The following is a 19,365-nucleotide window of genomic DNA, read 5'->3' as shown; positions in this document are numbered from 1 at the left end:
ACAAGTTCAGCGCTGGAGTAATGAATTTAGGGGAATGAATCAACACCTCATAACTACCTGTCTTCTAAAGGTAGTAAGCTGGTCCGTCAAGACTGCATCTCGAGTGGTGAAGCCACATAGCGGACACCCAGCAGCTGTTCATCCTGTATCAAGCATACTCCCAGGTAAGCCAGGAAAACCGTTTATTTTATGGTCCATAAACAAGGAGTGCCAGTGCAATCCTTAAGTGGCCTTTAATTGGCAGTTTTTCAGTGTTTTAGCTCCATGACGTTGCGACATTCGGTGATTTTTTTGATGCTGATCCCACTTCCGTGTCCTCCAGCCTGAGGTTTGGTCCTGACGTTAAGAGGCCGTTTTCGGGCAGCGGTATTCCTTGTCGGGAGTCTGCCTGCCAGATATCCAGGCTGCTTTGGTCAACAGCTTTTAGCACTGGGCAACAGCGCAACGTTCCAACCGCAGTGTGTGCGCGTTCCAGAAAAACCCTCCACTGTCGGCAAGTCGATGATTCCCTCTGCTGGCTCAGCATAAAAAACAAGTCACAGGTATGAAGGTAAGTACATTAAATTCCTTCTTTCATTTGGCCTACTCCCGTCTGGCCGCTGTTGCACTGCTGGCATTAATGCCGCGCCTGCGCACTGAGCGGGTTTTCAAAAGTCACATGTTATCCGATAAAATTTGGTATTAAATTAAATTCTTCCATGGCCTGACAATGAGATGTTGTTATTGGACATTCTTGTGTGCTATTTGAAAAGGCTATTAAAAAATGTTAATCTATTCTTACGAAATTGATAGATGTTTAGATCTAGTAATTGAGTTTTATAATTAGCTACAATTAGGTAACTAACTAATTATATGCTTTCATTTCAAGTCATCTAAGTAAGATTGTTTCATATTTGTTTCAGAATGCTTCAATCTAAAATAACTGAACATTTCTTTCAGTTCTATTATTTTTTTAAGAAAGTTATGGGCTTTTGACTGTCCTCAATCACAGCTTTTGAGAAGTCAATGGAAAAGCAATAGGGAACAAGATGCTAATTTCCGAGTATGAAAATGGCCATAACTTTTTTTAATACTGAAGATATGAAAGTGAAAGGTGTCAAATTAAACTTTTTATGCTTTATCTGATGGGATAAATTACAGACTTGATTTTTAAAATCTCAAAATATTGTAACTTTGCTAAACCAAGGCAGGCAAGAAAGATGCAGGCTAAGGGGTGGAACTCTCTTGCATAGCTTCAACTGCCTGATAGTTCAATAAAAGGAACCTTATCTTTCCATACGATACGATATGATACAACTTTATGTATCCCAGAGGGAAATTGGTCTGCCAATAGTAAATAAAATACAGTCTGACGACTGCAATGACCAGGGGCAGGAATAACTACAGCCATAAGGCAATTAAACTTCACTCGGACAAACTCTGAACATTAATAGCCCATAATCTGTTTTTTTGCACTTTATCAATTTATTTATTCATGTGTGTATATATTTATACAATGGTAGGTACACAAAAATGCTGGAGAAACTCAGCAGGTGCAGCAGCATCTATGGAGCGAAGGAAATAGGCAACGTTTCGGGCCGAAACCCTTCTTCAGACTGATGGGGGGTGGGGAGCCGGGAGAAGAAAGGAAAAAGGAGGAGGAGGAGCCTGAGTGCTGAGGGAAAGATAGGAAGGGGAGGAGACAGCAAGGGCTAACAAAATTGGGAGAATTCAATGTTCATGCCCACAGGATGCAGACTTTCCAAGCGGAATATGAGGTGCTGTTCCTCCAATTTTCGGTGGTGCTAGCCCTGGCCATGGAAAAGACCCAGGACAGAGAGGTCGGGTATGGAATGGGAGGGAGAGTTGAAGTGCTGAGCCACCGGGAGGTCAGGTTGGTTATTGCGGACCGAGTGGAGGTGTTCGGCGAAACGATCGCCAAGCCTACGTTTGGTCTCACCGATGTAGATCAGCTGACATCTAGAGCAGCGGATGCAATAGATGAGGTTGGAGGAGATGCAGGTGAACCCCTGTCGCACCTGGAACGACTGCTTGGGTCCTTGAATGGAGTCGAGGAGGGAGGTAATGAGACAAGTGTAGCATCTCTTGCGGTTGCAAGGGAAAATGCCAGGGGAGGGGGTGGTACGGGAGGGAAGGGAAGAATTGACAAGGGAGTTACGGAGGGAGCAGTCTTTGCGGAAAGCAGACATGGGGGGAAATGGGAAGATGTGGCGAGTGGTGGGGTCACGTTGGAGGTGGCGAAACTGACGGAGGATTACTTGTTGTATGTGATGGCTAGTGGGGTGAAAGGTGAGGACTAAGGGGACTCTGCCCTTGTTGCGAGTGGGGGATGGGGAGAGAGAGCAGTGTTACGGGGTATGGAAGAGATCCTGGTGTGAGCCTCATCTATGGTGGGGGAGGGGAACCCCGCTCCCTGAAGAATGAGGACATTTCAGATGCCCTGGTGTGGAACGCCTCATCCTGGGAGCAGATGCGGCGTAGACGGAGGGATGGAGTCCTTACAGGAAGCAAGGTGGGAAGAAGTGTAGTCCAGATAGCCATGGGAGTCAGTGGGTTTATAGTGGATGTTGGTCAGAAGTCTATCGCCTGCGATGGAGATAGTGAGGTCAAGGAATGGTAGGGATGTGTCGGAAATGGTCCAGGTGTATTTGAGTGGCGGATGGAAGTTAGTGGTGAAGCGGATGAAGTCAGTCAGTTGTGTGTGGGTGCAGGAGGTGGCACCAAAGCAGTCGTCGATGTAGCGGAGGTAGAGGTTGGGGATGGGGCCCTGGTACGTCTCGAACAAGGATTGTTCAACGTACCCGACAAAGAGGCAGGCATAGCTGGGGCCCATGCGCGTGCCCATAGCTACGCCTTGTATTTGGAGGAAATGGGAGGAGTCAAACATGAGGTTATTGAGGGTAAGGACTAACTCCGCTAGGCGGAGGAGAGTATCAGTGGCCGGGTATAGGTTGCTCCTCCGGTCGAGGAAGGACCAGAGGGCTTTGAGACTATCCTGGTGGGGGATGGAGGTGTAGAGGGACTGGACATCCATGGTGAAGACGAGGGGGTGAGGGCCTAGAGAATGGAATGCGCGGAGATGACGGAGAGTGTCTGAGGTGCCTTGAACATAGGTAGGGAGGGATTTAACCAAGGGGGATAGGATGGAGTCAAGGTATGTGGAGATGAGTTCGGTGGGGCATGAATGGGCAGAGACAATGGGTCTACCGGGACAGTCAGGTTTGTGGATTTTGGGGAGAAGGTAAAATCGGGCCGTGCGGGGCTAGGGAACGATGAGGTTGGAGGCTCGGGCGGGCAGGGCGTGGGAGTTGATGAAGTCGGTGATGGTGCTGGAGATGGTGGCCTGGTGCTCGTCAGTGGGGTCCTGGTCCAGGGGTAAGTAGGAGGAGGTGTCCGAGAGTTGGCGCGTGGCCTCAGGTTTGTAGAGATCGACGCGCCAGACTACCACGGCACCTCCCTTGTCGGCTGGTTTGATAACCCAATTTGGGTTGTTGCGGAGTGAGTCGATGGCAGTGCGTTCAGGGGGGGAGAGGTTGGAGTGAGACAGGGGAGTGGAGAAGTTGAGGCGGTTGATGTCGCGACGGCAGTTTTGGATAAAAAGTTCTAAAGCCGGAGGGCCACGAGGAGGGGGTGCGTTGGAGACGGGGAAAGGGATCATCATCCTTCCCAAGGACTCCTTCCCATGGAAGAATGCTGTGAGGCGGAGGCGACGGTAGAAGAGCTCTAAGTCGTGGTGGGCGCGGAACTCATTGAGGTGGGGACGGAGGGGGACTAAGGTAAGACCTTTGCTGAGGACAGACCGTTCGGTGTTGGAGAGGGGGAGGTCGGGGGGATGATGAACACCCGGCAGGGATGGGAGTTGGGGCCGGAGGAAGGCAGGTGGGTGGACTGAGGACGAGGCGATGTGTGGTGGGGGGGGTAGAGGGTGGTCATGGGATGGGGGGGTATGAGGGCTGTGGTGTGGGTAGGGAAGAGCAGGGGTCACATAGTTTGAGGGGGATGGGGAAGACCCAGTGGAATAGCCACTGAGGTTACCAGGGTTGGGGAGACTAGCACTAGGACCTAGTGCAGTCAAACCCAGAGGAGTGGGAATCAGCAGTGTGGAGGCTTCAGGCCCAGTGCAGAGTCCAGTTTGCAGGTAAGGCGATGGCTGTGGGCTGCTGGAGGGCGGTGGAGTGGCGTGGGTCGGCGGACCCGATGGTAGGAGTCCGCGGGCAGTGAAGTCTGGGTCCGCGGGCGATACGTGGGAGGTCCCGGTGGGCGGATGGTCGGTGGGGCGGCGCAGTTCGGCCAGCCCGGTGGGGCGACAAGGTGAGTAAGGTGCGGTTCGGCAGCCATGTTCGGGGAGCCCCGGTCTGGCAGCCATGTTCAGTACGTCCTGTCCGGCAGTGATGTTAGATAGGCCGGATGCGACGGTGATATTCGGCGGGCCCAGTGCGACAGCGATGTTCAGTAGGCCCGGTCCGGCGACGATGCTGGGTGGGCTCGGTGCGACAGCGATGTTAGGTGGGCCGGGTGCGACTGTTATATTCGGCGGGCCCAGTGTGACGACGATGTCGGATGGGCCCGGTGCGGTTGCGATATTCGGCAGGGCCAGTGGTGCGGGAATGTCGGATGAGCCCAGTGCAGCGATGAGGTTAGGCGGTCCTGGGGGAGCGGCGAGTTTCAGCGGTCGCGTTATGGTGGCGATAGTCGGAGGAATCAACGAGGGGGAGAAAGTCCAAGTTACCATTGAAGCGGCGAGGCTGGGCGTCATCGGTGGGCAGGTGAAGGTCATTGGCAACATCGACGTGGAGGTCGGCGAAGGCGGCGTCCTGGTGAGTACTGGAGGTGCTCCTTGTGGCCAAGATGGCGTGCGACTCAGGCAGGCGGCGAGGGCCAGCGTTGGGGTCCGCAGCCTGTGGGCGGTCGAGTCGCGGAGTGTCGGCGGCGGGAGCGGCCTGGAGGCGGGCTAATTTCAGATCCTTGGTGGAGTTAAGGTGGGCCAGGAATCTTTGATTGAAGAGGTGGATCTTCCGCCGGATGAAGTATATAGTTGTGGTATGGGTTAGTGAGGCCTGAAGTTTCTGGAGAGTCAATGCGAGGTCCTGTTGGTGCTGGCGCATCATGGCCAGGGTAGATCTCAGTGCCCGGTGGGAGAATTGTTGGGTATGCCGGTAGATAGCCAGTCGGTACCGATAGTCCGGCTGGGGTTCGAACTGGGAGGTAGGGAACTGGAGCTGGAAGCCATGAGGTATGAGATGGAGGCGCAGGCATGCCCCGAGGAAGCAAATGACTCCATTCAAGAACCCAAGCAGTCGTTCCAGGTGCGACAGAGGTTCACCTGCATCTCCTCCTTCGCTCCATAGATGCTGCTGCACCCACTGAGTTTCTCCAGCATTTTTGTGTACCTTCTCCTCCAACCTCATCTATTGCATCCACTGCTCTAGATGTCAGCTGATCTATATCGGTGAGACCAAGCGGAGGTGTTGGCGATCGTTTCACCGAACACCTCCGCTCGGTCCGCATTAACCAACCTGACCTCCCGGTGGCTCAGCACTTCAACTCCCCCTCCCATTCCGTATCCGACCTCTCTGTCCTGGGTCTCCTCCATGGCCAGAGCGAGCACCACTGGAAATTGGAGGAACAGCACCTCATATTCCGCTTGGGGAGTCTGCATCCTGGTGGCATGAACATTGAATTCTCCCAATTTTGTTAGCCCTTGCTGTCTCCTCCCCTTCCTATCTCTCCCTCAGCCCTCGGGCTCCTCCTCCTTCTTTTTCCTTTCTTCTCCCCGCCCCTCCCCCCCCACCCCCCATCAATCTGAAGAAGGGTTTCGGACCGAAACGTTGCCTATTTCCTTCGCTCCATAGATGCTGCTGCACCCGCTGAGTTTCTCCAGCATTTTTGTGTACTTTCGATTTTCCAGCATCTGCAGTTCCTTCTTAAACTCTTTATACAATGGCATATGGACACACTGATCTGTTCTGTATTGGTGCCTACTATGTTCTGTGTGCTGAAGCAAAGCAAGAATGTCATTGTCCTATCAGGGACACATGACAATAAAACTCTCTTGAACTCTTGAACTTGCATTTTCATAACTTTAGAACGTCTCATTAACCAACCTGACCTGCATTTTGTAGCCAATGAAGAACTTTTGACATATGGGCATTACTGTAAGGTTGAAAATATGGAGAAGAATTTGACCCCAGCACGCTCCTACAATTAGCAATGTGATAATAGCCAGTGGATGATCATATTAGTGGATACCCACAGATACCCTCATAAAAAGAGCCATGGGATCTATTATGTCTAACTGAGAGGTTTAGTGACCTCTAGTGACCTTTAGTGAAAATGCAAGATCATCAAGGACAGCTCCCATCCTGTGTTTGGACTGTTCGACCTGCTGCCCTCTGGAAGGCGCTATAGGTGCATCAAATCCAGGACAAATAGACTCAGGAATAGTTGTTTTCCGAAAATTATAACTACTCTAAATTCACACATGCACTGACTTCACAGCCCAACACCCGGACTTCCATCTGTATATATGTATATAGCACCGCAGAATTGTGCACCTATCCCCCCCCCCCCCCTCTCCCTTTTGTTTTTGTTTGTTTTCTGTTTCTTGTTTTTTTGTACTAAATTATATGTATGCACTGAGTACGAGCAGCTTTTAATTTCATTGTACATGTATAGTGACAATAAATGGCATATCATATCATATTGCCTCAAAAATATATCTACTGCGCTGCAATATTCCCCCTGTGCTGCAAATATTAGCCTAGAATTGGTGCCCAAGTCTTTAGAACAAAACATGACCTCAAATCTCCTCATTCAGAGGCATGAGAGCATCATACAGCACGGAAATAGGTCCTTTGGTTCAAATCATCCAGGCAGACCAACATGCTACATCTAAGCATGTCCCATTTGCCTGCATTTGTCTCATATCCCTCTAAACCTATCCTATCCATGGACCTGTAGAAGTGTCCTTTAAATACCATGTTCGGGGCATCAGGCCTCAAACTACCTCTGCTTGCAGTTCATGTACCCACCAACCTCGTGAAAAGGTTGCCCTTCGGGTTCATATTCAATCTTACCCCTCTCACCTTAACATATCTCTTCTTGTTTGTGATTCCCCACCCTGGTTAAAAGACTCTGTGCATCCACCCTATCTACTCGCCTCATTATTTTAGACACCTCTCTATAAGATCACCTGCATTATGATAGGTTCAAGCAACCTTTGGCTTTGTGTCGCTTTGCAATAACGGACCAAATGTGTATCTGAGCTCTTGTGTACAATACCAGGAATAAAACAGTTGTCTTACTCATTCTCATTCGATCTTTTTTGAGCTGCCGGTGAATAGCAGACACTTTTTCAAGCAGGACTTCCACTTTGCCAATTCTACAAAGTAAATCAGAGGACAAAAATTATTAATTATTCTTTACTGGCTGATCTTCCAGTTTATACTTTTCACCTCTTGGTTCCTCCTTTCTTTAAAATGCAACTCCAGTCATGGGCGACACAGTAGCATAGAGGTAGAGCTACTGCCTTACAGCGCCTGTGATCCGGGGTCGATCCTGAGTACGGGTGCTGTCTGTACGGACGTGACCTGCGTTGGTTTTCTCTGAGATTTTCGATTTCCTCCCACACTCCAAACGTAAAGGTTTTTAGGTTAATTGGCTTGGTATAAATGTAAATTGTCCCTAGTGTGTGGAATGATGGCATTGTGCACGGCAACATCATCCAATTGTCTACTCAGTTATTACATTCAAAATCAGCCTGGATCAAAACACTCCAAACTGACCAAGGGCAGCCACGGTGGCGCAACGGTGGAATTACTGCTTTACAGCGCTTGTAGCGCTAGAGACCCGGGTTCGATCCCAACTAAGGGCGCTGTCTGCATAGAGTTTGTACATTATCCCTGTGACCGCGTGGGTTTTCTCTGAGATCTTCGTTCCTCCCACACTCCAAAGACGTACACGCTTGTAGGTTAATTGGCTTGGTGTACGTGGAAATTGTTCCTAGCATGTGTAGGATAGTGTTAATGTACGGGGGATCGCTGGTCGGCACGGACTCAGTGGGCCGAAGGGCCGGTTTCCGCGCTGTATCTCTAAACTAAACAAAAAAATAAAGGCTGGAGGACTTTCACCACGCTCCCCAGCCAATCCCCCCCCCCCTCCCCCCCCAGGTCTGATCATCACTTTCACTTTCACCTTGTGCAGTCATTCTAACAAAGCCAGAACGATTTTTGCGGAAAGAAATGCGAGGAAAGACATTTTTTTGTGCCCCTTTCAAAATAGAAAGGGAAGATCATTGTTAATAACATTGTTGGGAAGATCATTGTTAATAACATTGTTAATATTATGCTCATAATTCAACATTACCTATTTTACACAAGTCTAAAATAAAGATTAGCCCTTTGGCTTTGTACAACTGAATCTGCTCAATTGAAGTTTCATACTGTAACCACTTGCATTCTGAATGTGTCCCATTCACCTGCTACACTCCTTCCCTCTAGATGTCCTGACCTAAGTCTCATTTCTCACGCTGAACAAAGCCCATACATCCATTGCCAAGAGGACATTCAAGACACAGGGAAAGCTGATGGATCAGATTCACCACATCAAAAGTCCCAAGGGCAATTAGAGATGGTTAACAAATGTTGGTGATGCCAGCACTGACCACATTCTGAAATAGGAATATAAAAGATAAGTGCGTTTGAGGAATGAGGAGGTGCAAGAGCTAGAAGTCTAAGTGGAGATTGAAAGGAATTTGAGAGCAACCAATGAGGGACTAATGTGTAAGAAGGAATTGCAGATGCTGGTTTACACCAAAGGTAGACACAACATGCTGGCGTAACTCAGTGGGACAGGCAGCATCACCCTGACAGGAGGAGTGGGTCATCAATGGGAGATGATGCCTGACCAGCTAGGTTACCCCGGCATTTTGTGTCTACCTTCAATGAAGGACGATAGTGCTCATGGGTAGAAAGGAATTATGTGGGGTCTTTCATTTATAAAGCATCTCCAAGAGAGTGAAGTGTAAAAATAGGGGCAATGGTTTTACAGGTCATTACTGAAATTGGAAATGCTTTGTTACAGGAATGTTACAGGGAGAGAATGAACATAATTAAAATGGGAAGAATCAGGGTCATTGGGAGAATAGGAAATGTTGACTCCAGCACAAAGCTAGCACAGATATGATGGGCTGAATGACATCGCCAAATGCTGCAATTCACTATGACCTGGCTCCTTAGGTTCTTCTTTATTATTATTATTTTTTTAATTAGAAGCAATTGTACAGAGATAAAACATTCGGCATCTAAAATTATTCAATTATTGTACATCTTCATTTTTAACCTTGTAACCTGAATTATGAAAATGAAAAAAGAAAAGAAAAGATAAACAAGAAAGAAAAAAGTAGAAAGTGAAAAGATAGATTGAAGAAGAACAAATGAGAATCTCCTAAACTACCAAAGTAGTGTGGCAGAAAGATATAGAAATAGGAAAAAAGTAAAAGAAAGGTGGAGATATACCTTGCCCCTCGTCCACCTCATCCCAACCCAGCATCGGATTTAAATTTAAATTTGTGTTGCACCATGCTATTGTTGTAAGAATTCAGTAAAGTGTGTCCATGTCTTAAGAAATTGATCCGGTTTTTCCGCCAAGACAAACCTAATATTTTCCAAATGTAGTGTCTCGGACACGTTTGTGATCCACATCTTCACTGTAGGGACTGTTGTCTGTTTCCAAAATGTAAGTATTAATTTTTTTCGCCGTTATTAGGCCATAGTTAAGGAAACGTCTTTGAAATATCGTTAGCTCCTTAGGTTTAACTGTGCTTACGTGTTGTCTTTATGATGGATGTCATTGGTATTGGACCATTGAACTGCGATCTGATCCAGTTGCTTCTGACTGTTTTGAACATTCTGGGAGATGGTTGCCAGGAAATGCACTGTCTGCAACACAAGATATATAAATTTACATTTGATCAATATCCATGCGGAAGAGAATATCACATCTCAGTTATCGAGTGCACATACAACACAGGGTGAAGTCCCTTCTACTGTGGCTTAGGCACAGAGTTCAATAATCCCAGATATAGCACTGGTTAGATGTATCATACATTGAAACATTAAATACTTCAGGCCATGTGCCATGCTTTAGACAAGTAACATTTCCTGTGCAATGTCCCATCAAATGACCCGTGCCAATTGCAACATACTGTATGTACCGTGTGAATCTCCCCCTGCACTTTCCTTGGGGCATACGGTGGCGTAGCAGTAGAGCTACTGTCTTACAGCGCCAGAGACCCAGGTTCAATCCTGACGCCGGGTGCTGTCTGTACGGAGTTTATACGTTCTCCCCTTGACCTGCGTGGGTTTATCTGAAATCTTTGGTTCCTTCACACACTCTAAAGACGTACACATTTGTAGGTTAATTGGCTTGGTATAAATGTAAAATTGTCCCTCGTGTGTATAGGGTAGCGTTAATGTGCGGGGTTCGCTGGTTGGGGCGGACACGGTGGGCCGAAGGGCCTGTTTCCGTGCTATATCTCTAAACTTAACTAAACCAAAACGACCAGCATTCCATCTCTTGTCTTCCAGTTTTGAACAAGTACCCCCTTCCCATTTACTCTAAGTTAATGATTTTTCTTGTATCCATTTTAAGTTTCGACTCCATTTAGTTCACAACTTTCTACATTAAATTTATCAAACAAAAGTCTGGAAACTCGACTTGAAAAATATTATTTGAGTCTTTTTCTCATTCTTAAATGAAGCATAATAAACATTTTTATATTTCAAACTGGCAGCACCTATTTTTGATCAAAGTTCCTCCCATCAGGATACCAGGAAAGTTCTACTTCCTGTTGTGTTTTATTCAAAGATAGACACAAAATGCTGGAGTAACTCAGCGGAGCATCTCTGGAGAGAAGGAATGGGTGATGTTTCAGGATCATGTGGTCATAAGGAATAGGAGTAGAATTAGGCCATTCGGCTCATCAAGTCTACTCTGCCATTCAATAATTTCTGATCCATCTCTCCCTCCAAACCCCATTATCCTGCCTTCTCCCCATAGCCTCCGACACCTGTACTAATCAAGAATCTATCTATCTCTGCCTTAAAAATATCCACTGACTTGGCCTCAGTGACTAAATACATTTCTCCTTGTCTCCTTCCTAAAAGAACATCCTTTAATTCTGAGGCTATGTCCTCTAGTTCTAGACTCTCCCACTAATGAAAACATCCTCTCCACATCCACTCGATCCAAGCCTTTCACTATTCTGTATGTGTCAATGAGGTCCCCCCCTCATTCTTCTAAACTCCAGCGAGTACAGGCCCTGAGCTGACAAACGCTCGTACTATATCAACCTTCTCATTCCTGGGATCATTCTTGTAAGCCTCCTCCGAACCCTCTCCGGAGCCAGGACATCCTTCCTCAGATATGGTGCCCAAAATTGCTCACAATATTCCAAATGAGGCCTTACCAGCGCCTTATAGAGCCTCGTCAAGTCAAGTCAAGTCAAGTCAAGTCAAGTCAAGTCAAGTTTATTTGTCACATACACATACGAGATGTGCAGTGAAATGAAAGTGGCAATGCTCGCGGAACAGCAAAACAACCAAACAAATTATAAACACAATCATAACACACATATTATTTTACATAATAAATAATAGAAGGAAAAACGTTCTGTAGAGTTAGTCCCTGGTGAGATAGGCGTTTACAGTCCGAATTGCCTCTGGGAAGAAACTCCTTCTCAACCTCTCTGTTCTCACTGCATGGCAACGGAGGCGTTTGCCTGACCGTAGCGGCTGGAACAGTCCTTGCAGGGGTGGAAGAGGTCTCTCTCTGGAGTTGCACCTCCTGTTGTTAGTTCCAGGCTGCCTTGTTTGTATAGTATAGGTCCTGCATCCCCGAACGCACTACTCTCTGCAGAGCCTTCTTGTCCTTGGCAGAGCAATTCCCGAACCAGATGGTAATGTTCCCGGACAAGATGCTTTCCACCGCCGCTGCGTAGAAGCACTGGACATTACATCCCTGTTTTTGTATACATGCCCTCTTGAAATAAATGCTAGCATTGAGTTTGCTTACTTTGCTACCGATTCAACTTGCAGATTACCTTTTTGGGAATCCTGCACCAGCACTCCTAAGTCCCTTTGTACCTCTGATTTCTGGATTCTCTCCCCATTTAAAAATAGTCTACGCCTTTATTCCTACTACCAAAATGCAAGACTACACACTTTGCTACACGATATTCCATCTGCTACTTCTCTGCCCACTCCAGCAACTTGTCCAAATCCTCCTGCAGAATCCCTGCTTTCTCTACACTACCTGCCCCTCCACTTATTTTAGTATCATCCGCAAACTGTGCCACAAAGCCTTCAATCCCCTCATCCAAATCATTAATGTGATGAGGACTGGCAGAAGAAGAATGAGATCCTTCTTCGGACTCTGATGAATGTTTCAAACCGAAACTTCACGCATTCCTTGTCTCCAGAGATGCTGCCTGTCCCGCTGAGTTACTCCAGCATTTTGTGTCTACCTTTGGTTTAAACCAGCATGTGTGGTTCTTCATACATATGTTTTATTCCTAGGCTGGTATCATTTTGTGCATGTGACGTACTGACAGTTATTGGACAGAAATGTCATGGTGACTTACTAGCTTCACTCAGTGGAGTGCATCAGAAACCACTTGGGAATTAAAAGGCCTCCCGCTGCGCTCCCTCTATTTTAGTTGATTCTCCATCAGAGATTTATAAGTCTTGTACCTTTACAGGCTAAAGGGCCTGTCCTTTTTTTGACGATTTTTTTGACGAATGCCGGTACCCTTCATAGCGGCAGCAGGTCGCCGCTGGATTTTCAACATGCTGAACATTTTCGGTGACCCACTGCGACTATGACGGGTGCCGGCAGGCGTCGAAAAAAATTGCCTAAGTGGAACAGGCCCTTAACAACATAAACAAAGTCTACAGTGTCTGTGTACTCGGTACACACACACAGGAGTAATTCAAACCGCACGGAGTGCTCCATTAGTCAAAACCATGCCATTTAAGCAATAACCTGTTCTGACTTTCCCCACTATTTTGCCCCATTCCTTGCTGTCTCTCCCTCCCTCTTTGCTTTTCTCCATTTTCCCTCAGCTCCATGACAGGCCTCCCCGTGGTCAGGCAGGAGTCAGACAGTGTGGAAACAGGCCCTTCGGCCCAACTTGCCAACAGTGTCCCAGCTACACTAGTCCAACTTGCCCGCACCTGGTCCATATCCCTCCAAACCTGTCCTCTCCAGTCCCCGTCTATGATCGTGCGAGTGGACTTCTGACGCTTTCAAACAACAGGAAACAACATCAGTAATTTATTTGTGAGGATGAATAACTTAGCAATTCTTCTGGTAACAATTCTGGTCGGAGTGGCATGGTGGCATGGTGCAGCACAGCTGGTGGAGCTGCTGCCTCACAGCACCAGAGACCCAGGCTTGGTCCTGATCTCAGGTGCTGTCTGTGTGGAGTTTGCACGTTCTTCCTGTGACTCCCATGGGTTTCTTCTGGATGCTCCATTTTTCACCCACATCCCAAATATGTGTGGGTTTGTAGGTCAACTGGTCTCTGTAAAATTGTCCCTAATGTGTAGGACGCAAAAGTGGGATAACAGAACTAGCGTGACCGCGTGATCGATGGCCGGCATGGACTCCAGGGAGCCGAAGGGCCTGATTTCATGCTGTAGCTATTTATGATAAAACCCCAAAATACTGCAGATGCTGGAATCTTTGGCAGAAAACTAGTGCTGGAGGAACTCAGCAGGTCCGGCAGCATCTGCGGAGGGAAACTGTCAGATGATATTTTAGGTCAGGACCCTTCTTCAGCATTTTGTAAGCCCACCCTTACCCTTCTTCAATGTTGGCTGTCCATTTAACCTGACACATAATGTTGGCTGTCCATTTCCTTGCAAAGATGCTGCCTATTGAGCTTCAACAGCATTTTGTTTTTTGCTCGATTCTTCCAAGGATCTCAAATTTAGCTTTAGGGAAAATGTAACATTGACCTTGGGCATGCAAAATGTGTAAAATCTATATTCTATGCTTGTGTATGACTTCCCCTATCTCATTTAATGTTTCCTCTCCCTCGGTAAGGTTCTAAACTTAGGAAAAGAAAACCAAAAATCCATTCCATCCATTTAGTGAGATAAGCCTAGCCTTCCTCCAGTTACATATGTTGGTCAAATAACCTTGGCCATCAAAACACTATCACACACGAGTTAAAATAGTCAAATCAAAGTTTTCCAATTGCTTCTTCTTCCATGAGTTTTTTGTAAGGAAGAGCTTTTGCATTAGGAAGCGGGGTTTTGGCCTCACTTCTGAACAACTCTGATATTTAGAAACATCCTGCAGTGCCAGAATTACGGTATAGGAAAGAACTGTGCCTGTTGGCTCACTACACACCGACACCGGAAAAAGAAGGGTCTCGACCCAAAACGTCTCCCATTCCCTCTCTCCAGAGATGCTGCCTGTCCCGCTGAGTTACTCCACCATTTTGTGTCTGTCTTTGGTGTAAATCAGCATCTGCAGTTCCTTCCGACTCGGTTTCTTCCAAGGCTGGTATCATTTTGTGCTTGTGATTTACTGACAGATATTGTAGGTGTGTTGCAAAACCTACCTTAAGCGTCGCTGCAGATCTGTCCCAGCCCGTGTGTGTGATTATGGCGCCGTTTAGAGGGGGAAGGGTTTAAAACGCGATTTTCCCTAGGCTGTTCAAATCGAGCTTGTTCAGCCTACCTAAGTTATGGTATGAGTGCAGGCAGGTAGGACTAAGGGAAAAAAGTTGTTCAGGGCCTGTAGGGCCGAGATGGCCTGTTTCCGTGCTGTAATTGTTATATGGTTAAGGTTAAGTTGCTGACGAAAAATCGCTTGAAGTTTCGCTCGCTGGAGCTATTTTTACATTTTACGGGTTTATTTAATTATTATAGTAAGTTAAAAATTAACCTCTAAACCCGCGACCGCCGACAACGGGTCGGATCTCATACAGGGGACAACGGAAGGATAGTTGTTTATTTTTACATTAAAAAGCGCTTCTTAAGATCCCTTTATACAAAGTTTAATGTTGCGAGTAGCTAATTTGGGGCCCCATTAAATCCCGCAGTATTTTTCTGGGCATTTGGGGGCACAAATCTACCGCAATGTGAACGTTCTAAACCAGCGCGTTCCACAGGATCCCACTCGAAAGCTGATTTAAATGCCCATTAATTTACAGCAATTGAACACTAAATTCCTTCCATTTGGCCTATAAATTAGTGTAAATGAGATTTAAAAATCATGTTTTATTGTGAATTCTTTGTGAATATTATTTTGACTCTTAGGCTATTTAAAAATGTTAATCATTTCTTAAGAAATGGATAGATGTTTAGATCTAGTAATTGAAGTTTGGAATTAGCTACAATTGGGTAACTAACTAATTATATGCTTTAATTTCAGGTCATCCAAGTAAGATTATTTTATATTTGTTTCAGAATGCTTCAATCTATGATAACTGAAAATTTCATTCAGTTCTCTTAATTTTTAAGAAAGTTATGGGCTTTTGACTGTCCACGATCACAGCTTTTTTGTTATGTCCATAGAAAATCAATAGGGAACAAGATGCTAATTTCCGAGTATGAAAATGGCCATAACGTTTTAAATACTTGAGATATGAAAGTGAATTAGGTGTCAAATTAAACTTCTTTTTATGCTTTATCTGATGGGATAAATTGCAGACTTAATTTTTAAAATCTCAAAACGTTGTAACATATTGGACTGAAAAGTCATGACTTACTATCTTACAGCCGTAATTAACAATTGACTTACCAACTGTAACTTCATGTGTACATCACCTCCCTCGGATGGATTCATTCGAGACTGTTGGCCATATCTGCAAGGAAGCGTTTATTAATTAATGTTCTAATTTATTCTACGTATGTTCCATACCTGTCTTCTGTGGTTCTTAACAACTACAGACAGCATCACAATGAAAATGGCCCCATAGCAGAAGTGGCCTCGTCGCGGGGCTGGAAGCTGGAAGTATCCTGAGCTAATTCTGCTACCACCACCATCTACTGCAACAAGTGATGGCTCCCACTGATTGTCGCCGGAAGCTTGCATCCTTGTCAGGACAGACCATGACAGCGATGTCAACATTTGCAACATTTGAAGATGGACACGAAAGAATAAGAATGAAAATAACTGATGTGGAGGAAGGAGCTGCAGATGCTGGTTTACACCGAAGCTAGACACTAAATGCAGGAGTAACTCAGCGGGACAGGCATTATCTCTGGAGACAGGGAATGGGTGATGTTTCAGGTCGAGACCCTTCTTCAGACTGATGGTCAGCCTAGCCTGATGAAGCAAACAAGCTGATTAAAAGTGAAGAAATGTGAGCTATGTACACTGTGCAAGCAACATTTACAATGAATTGGATTGTACGGCACAAATTACAAGGGTAATCACTGCCCCGATTCCTGTAGCAAGGAAGGATTTGCACCTGAATGTTTTTCCCTCTCATAAAGACCCGTTCTTGCTGAATGCTGCCTCATCAGTAAAGATGAAGTTCAACCCCCTGCTCCACGCATCACCATACAAGAATGAGCCAGAAAGGTGAATGTAGGAAGAATCTTATTCCAGGAAGTTCTGATTTTTTCAAGTATATCTTGCTGGTAATATTTTCCCTCTCACATTCAACTTGTGTCTTCTGTTTCTTGATTCCCCTGTTGAGAAAAGATCAACTAGGGCAAAGATGCTGTGTCTTTACTCAACTTTATCTATTCGACTCATGATCACCTCTATAAGATAAGACCACCCTTTATCCTCTTGCACACCAAGGAATAGAGTCCTAGCCCACCCAACTACTCCCTTTAGCTCGGGAACTCAAGTCGTGGCAGCATCCTCGTAAATATTTTTAGACAGATACATGGATATACATGGATGGGACATGTTGGTCAGTGTGGGCAAGATGGGCCGAAGAGCCTGTTTCCACACTGTAAGACTCTATGGCTGTGGAGGCCAAGTCAATAGATATTTTTAACGCGGAGATTGGCAGATTCTTGATCAGTACAGACTCATCTACAGACTCTCCCCCTGAAGGAGGCTCTGCTCTGCACCCGCACTTGGAGTCACCAATAATGGTAAACCTTTTAACCTCTTTGTCAACGAGAAGGACGGATATGATGGTGGTCCTCACTCAGCAGCAAGGAGGGCCACAAAGTCCCAGTGGCTACTATTCTGCTGAATTGGACAATGCTGCCTTGGGATGGGGAAGTTGTCTGAGCTGTTGAATCAACTTGATGTGTCATCATGGCAACCGCAGTTCTGGTTCTGGATCACAAATTAACTCTTTAGTGCACCCACTCCGTCCACACTTTGTTCTCCATGAAGAGTCTCACAAGGTCGGCACGGTGGTGCAGCGGTCGAGTTGCTGCTTTACAGCACCAGAGGCCCGGGTTCAAACCAGACTGATGTCTGTCTGGAGTTTGTACGTTCTCAACGTCACCGCATGGGTTTTCTCCGAGATATTTGGTTTCCACCCACACGCCAGAGATGTACAGGTTTGTGGGCTAATTGGCTTGGCAAAATGTTAAATTGTCCCTAGTCTGTGTACGATAGTATTAGTGTGCGGGGATCGCTGGTCGGTGAGGACTTGACGGGTCGAAAGGCCTGTTTCCGCACTGTATCTCTAAACTAAAACTAAGTGACCACTGCTAGATGGACAAGATGGAGAGCGGTATTGGAAGCCCCAAACCTCCACCTTGCCTGTGCCAGTTCAGTCAACCCCTCGACTGTGCAAGTGCTTCCCAAGGAGCAGAGAGGGAGGGCGGGGAGCATGCCTGTGCTAAGTTATTGGGAGAAACCACTTTGCAGCAGTGAAACCACTGGAAAATCCCGATCTGATTCTCTATACTGATGGCACCTCCTTTGTGGACAATGGTGCTCAAAAAGCAGGATGTGCAATTTCAAATCCCCATATTCCTTGATTGCGTTAGCCCTAAGAGCTAAATATAACTCTCTCTTGAATACATCAGGTGAATTGGCCTCTGTGAATTTCCAAACTGCCTTCTGTGGCAGGAAATTCCACAGATTCACAACTCTCTGGGTGAAAAAGGTTTCAAATGAGGAGCACTCAAGGCTGCTCGTCCATTGAACAAGACTGGGGCTGATCTGATTGAAACCTCCACACTTCATTCTTTTGCCCCACGGGGCTCTCCGTGTCGAGTGATCGCTACATCCCTGAAAGGAATTGAAAAGAACAATCAGTACTCACATTTTCTGAATTCTCATCATGGTGCTCTTGCAGAAATCCAGCTTCAGACTCAAAGTTGCAACCCGCTGAACCGTTTTTCTGCATTCCTCTTTCAAAATGGCACTAGGAAATCAATCAATCTATTAGAACTGCTAAGTCAGGCAGATTTTATTGTCAATCCATTTGCCAACAAGTTTGTCCATCAATCACACCGCTGCCAGGCTCTTACTCATGCAACCAACCTATAAATCAAAACTGGTCTATCACCTGTCAATACATTAAAAAAACAAAGTTAGTCAGCCGGAGCTCAGGTGGCAATTCCCAAATTAATGAACCGCCGTGATAAAGATTTTGAAATAGGTTTCAACTCAATAAATGGGAAGCTAAATCATGCAGGTCTATGGTGAGACATATGTTTGCCATAGATAAAGAAAGAATTCAGTCCCATTTGTATTCATCGGGTCACATTGGGCCTTTTTTATTACACCCAATTGTCTCTTAAATAATTCCACGATTTATGCCTCCACAACTCTATTCTGGAGTTTATTCTCTCTGGTGAATGGCTGAATGGGAGACGCCAGAGGGTAATGGTGGATGGTTGTTTGTCGGGTTGGAGGCAGGTGACTAGTGGGGTGCCTCAGGGATCTGTGTTGGGTCCTTTGTTGCTGGTCATGTACATCAATGACCTGGATGAAGGTGTGGTAAATTGGATTAGTAAGTATGCAGGTGATACCAAGATAGGGGGTGTTGTGGATAATGAAGAGGATTTCCAAAGTCTACAGAATGACTTAGGCCATTTGGAAGAATGGGCTGAAAGATGGCAGATGGAGTTTAATGCTGATAAATGTGAGGTGCTACACCTCGGCAGGACAAATCAAAATAGGACGTACATGGTAAATGGTAGGGAATTGAAGAATACAGTGGAACAGAGGGATCTGGGAATAACCGTGCATAGTTCCTTGAAGGTGGAATCTCATATAGATAGGGTGGTAAATAAAGCTTTTGGTATGCTAGCCTTTATAAATCAGAGCATTGAGTATAGAAGCTGGGATATAATGTTAAAATTGTAAAAGGCATTGGTGAGACCAAATCTGGAGTATGGTGTACAATTTTGGTCGCCCAATTAT

The 19,365-nt window shown here is 46.1% G+C and overlaps 1 protein-coding gene across 1 annotated transcript in view; it reads right to left on the bottom strand.

Moving 5' to 3' along the window:
- Nucleotides 1–19,365, bottom strand: part of ikbke (inhibitor of nuclear factor kappa B kinase subunit epsilon) — an 86,781-nt gene that overhangs the window by 19,944 nt on the left and 47,472 nt on the right. The window contains exons 12-15 of the mRNA XM_055654381.1: nt 18,260–18,361; nt 15,814–15,877; nt 9,826–9,938; nt 7,305–7,381 (exon numbers count right to left, since the gene is read on the bottom strand). Coding sequence (XP_055510356.1) covers nt 7,305–7,381; nt 9,826–9,938; nt 15,814–15,877; nt 18,260–18,361 — 356 coding nt within the window. The remainder of the gene's footprint in view (nt 1–7,304; nt 7,382–9,825; nt 9,939–15,813; nt 15,878–18,259; nt 18,362–19,365) is intronic.

Source organism: Leucoraja erinacea, chromosome 24 (genome assembly GCF_028641065.1).
Source record: "Leucoraja erinacea ecotype New England chromosome 24, Leri_hhj_1, whole genome shotgun sequence".
Classification (NCBI taxonomy): Eukaryota; Metazoa; Chordata; class Chondrichthyes; order Rajiformes; family Rajidae; genus Leucoraja; species Leucoraja erinaceus.
Note: the sequence above shows the minus strand (reverse complement) of the source record. Positions and strands in the feature narration are given on the sequence as shown.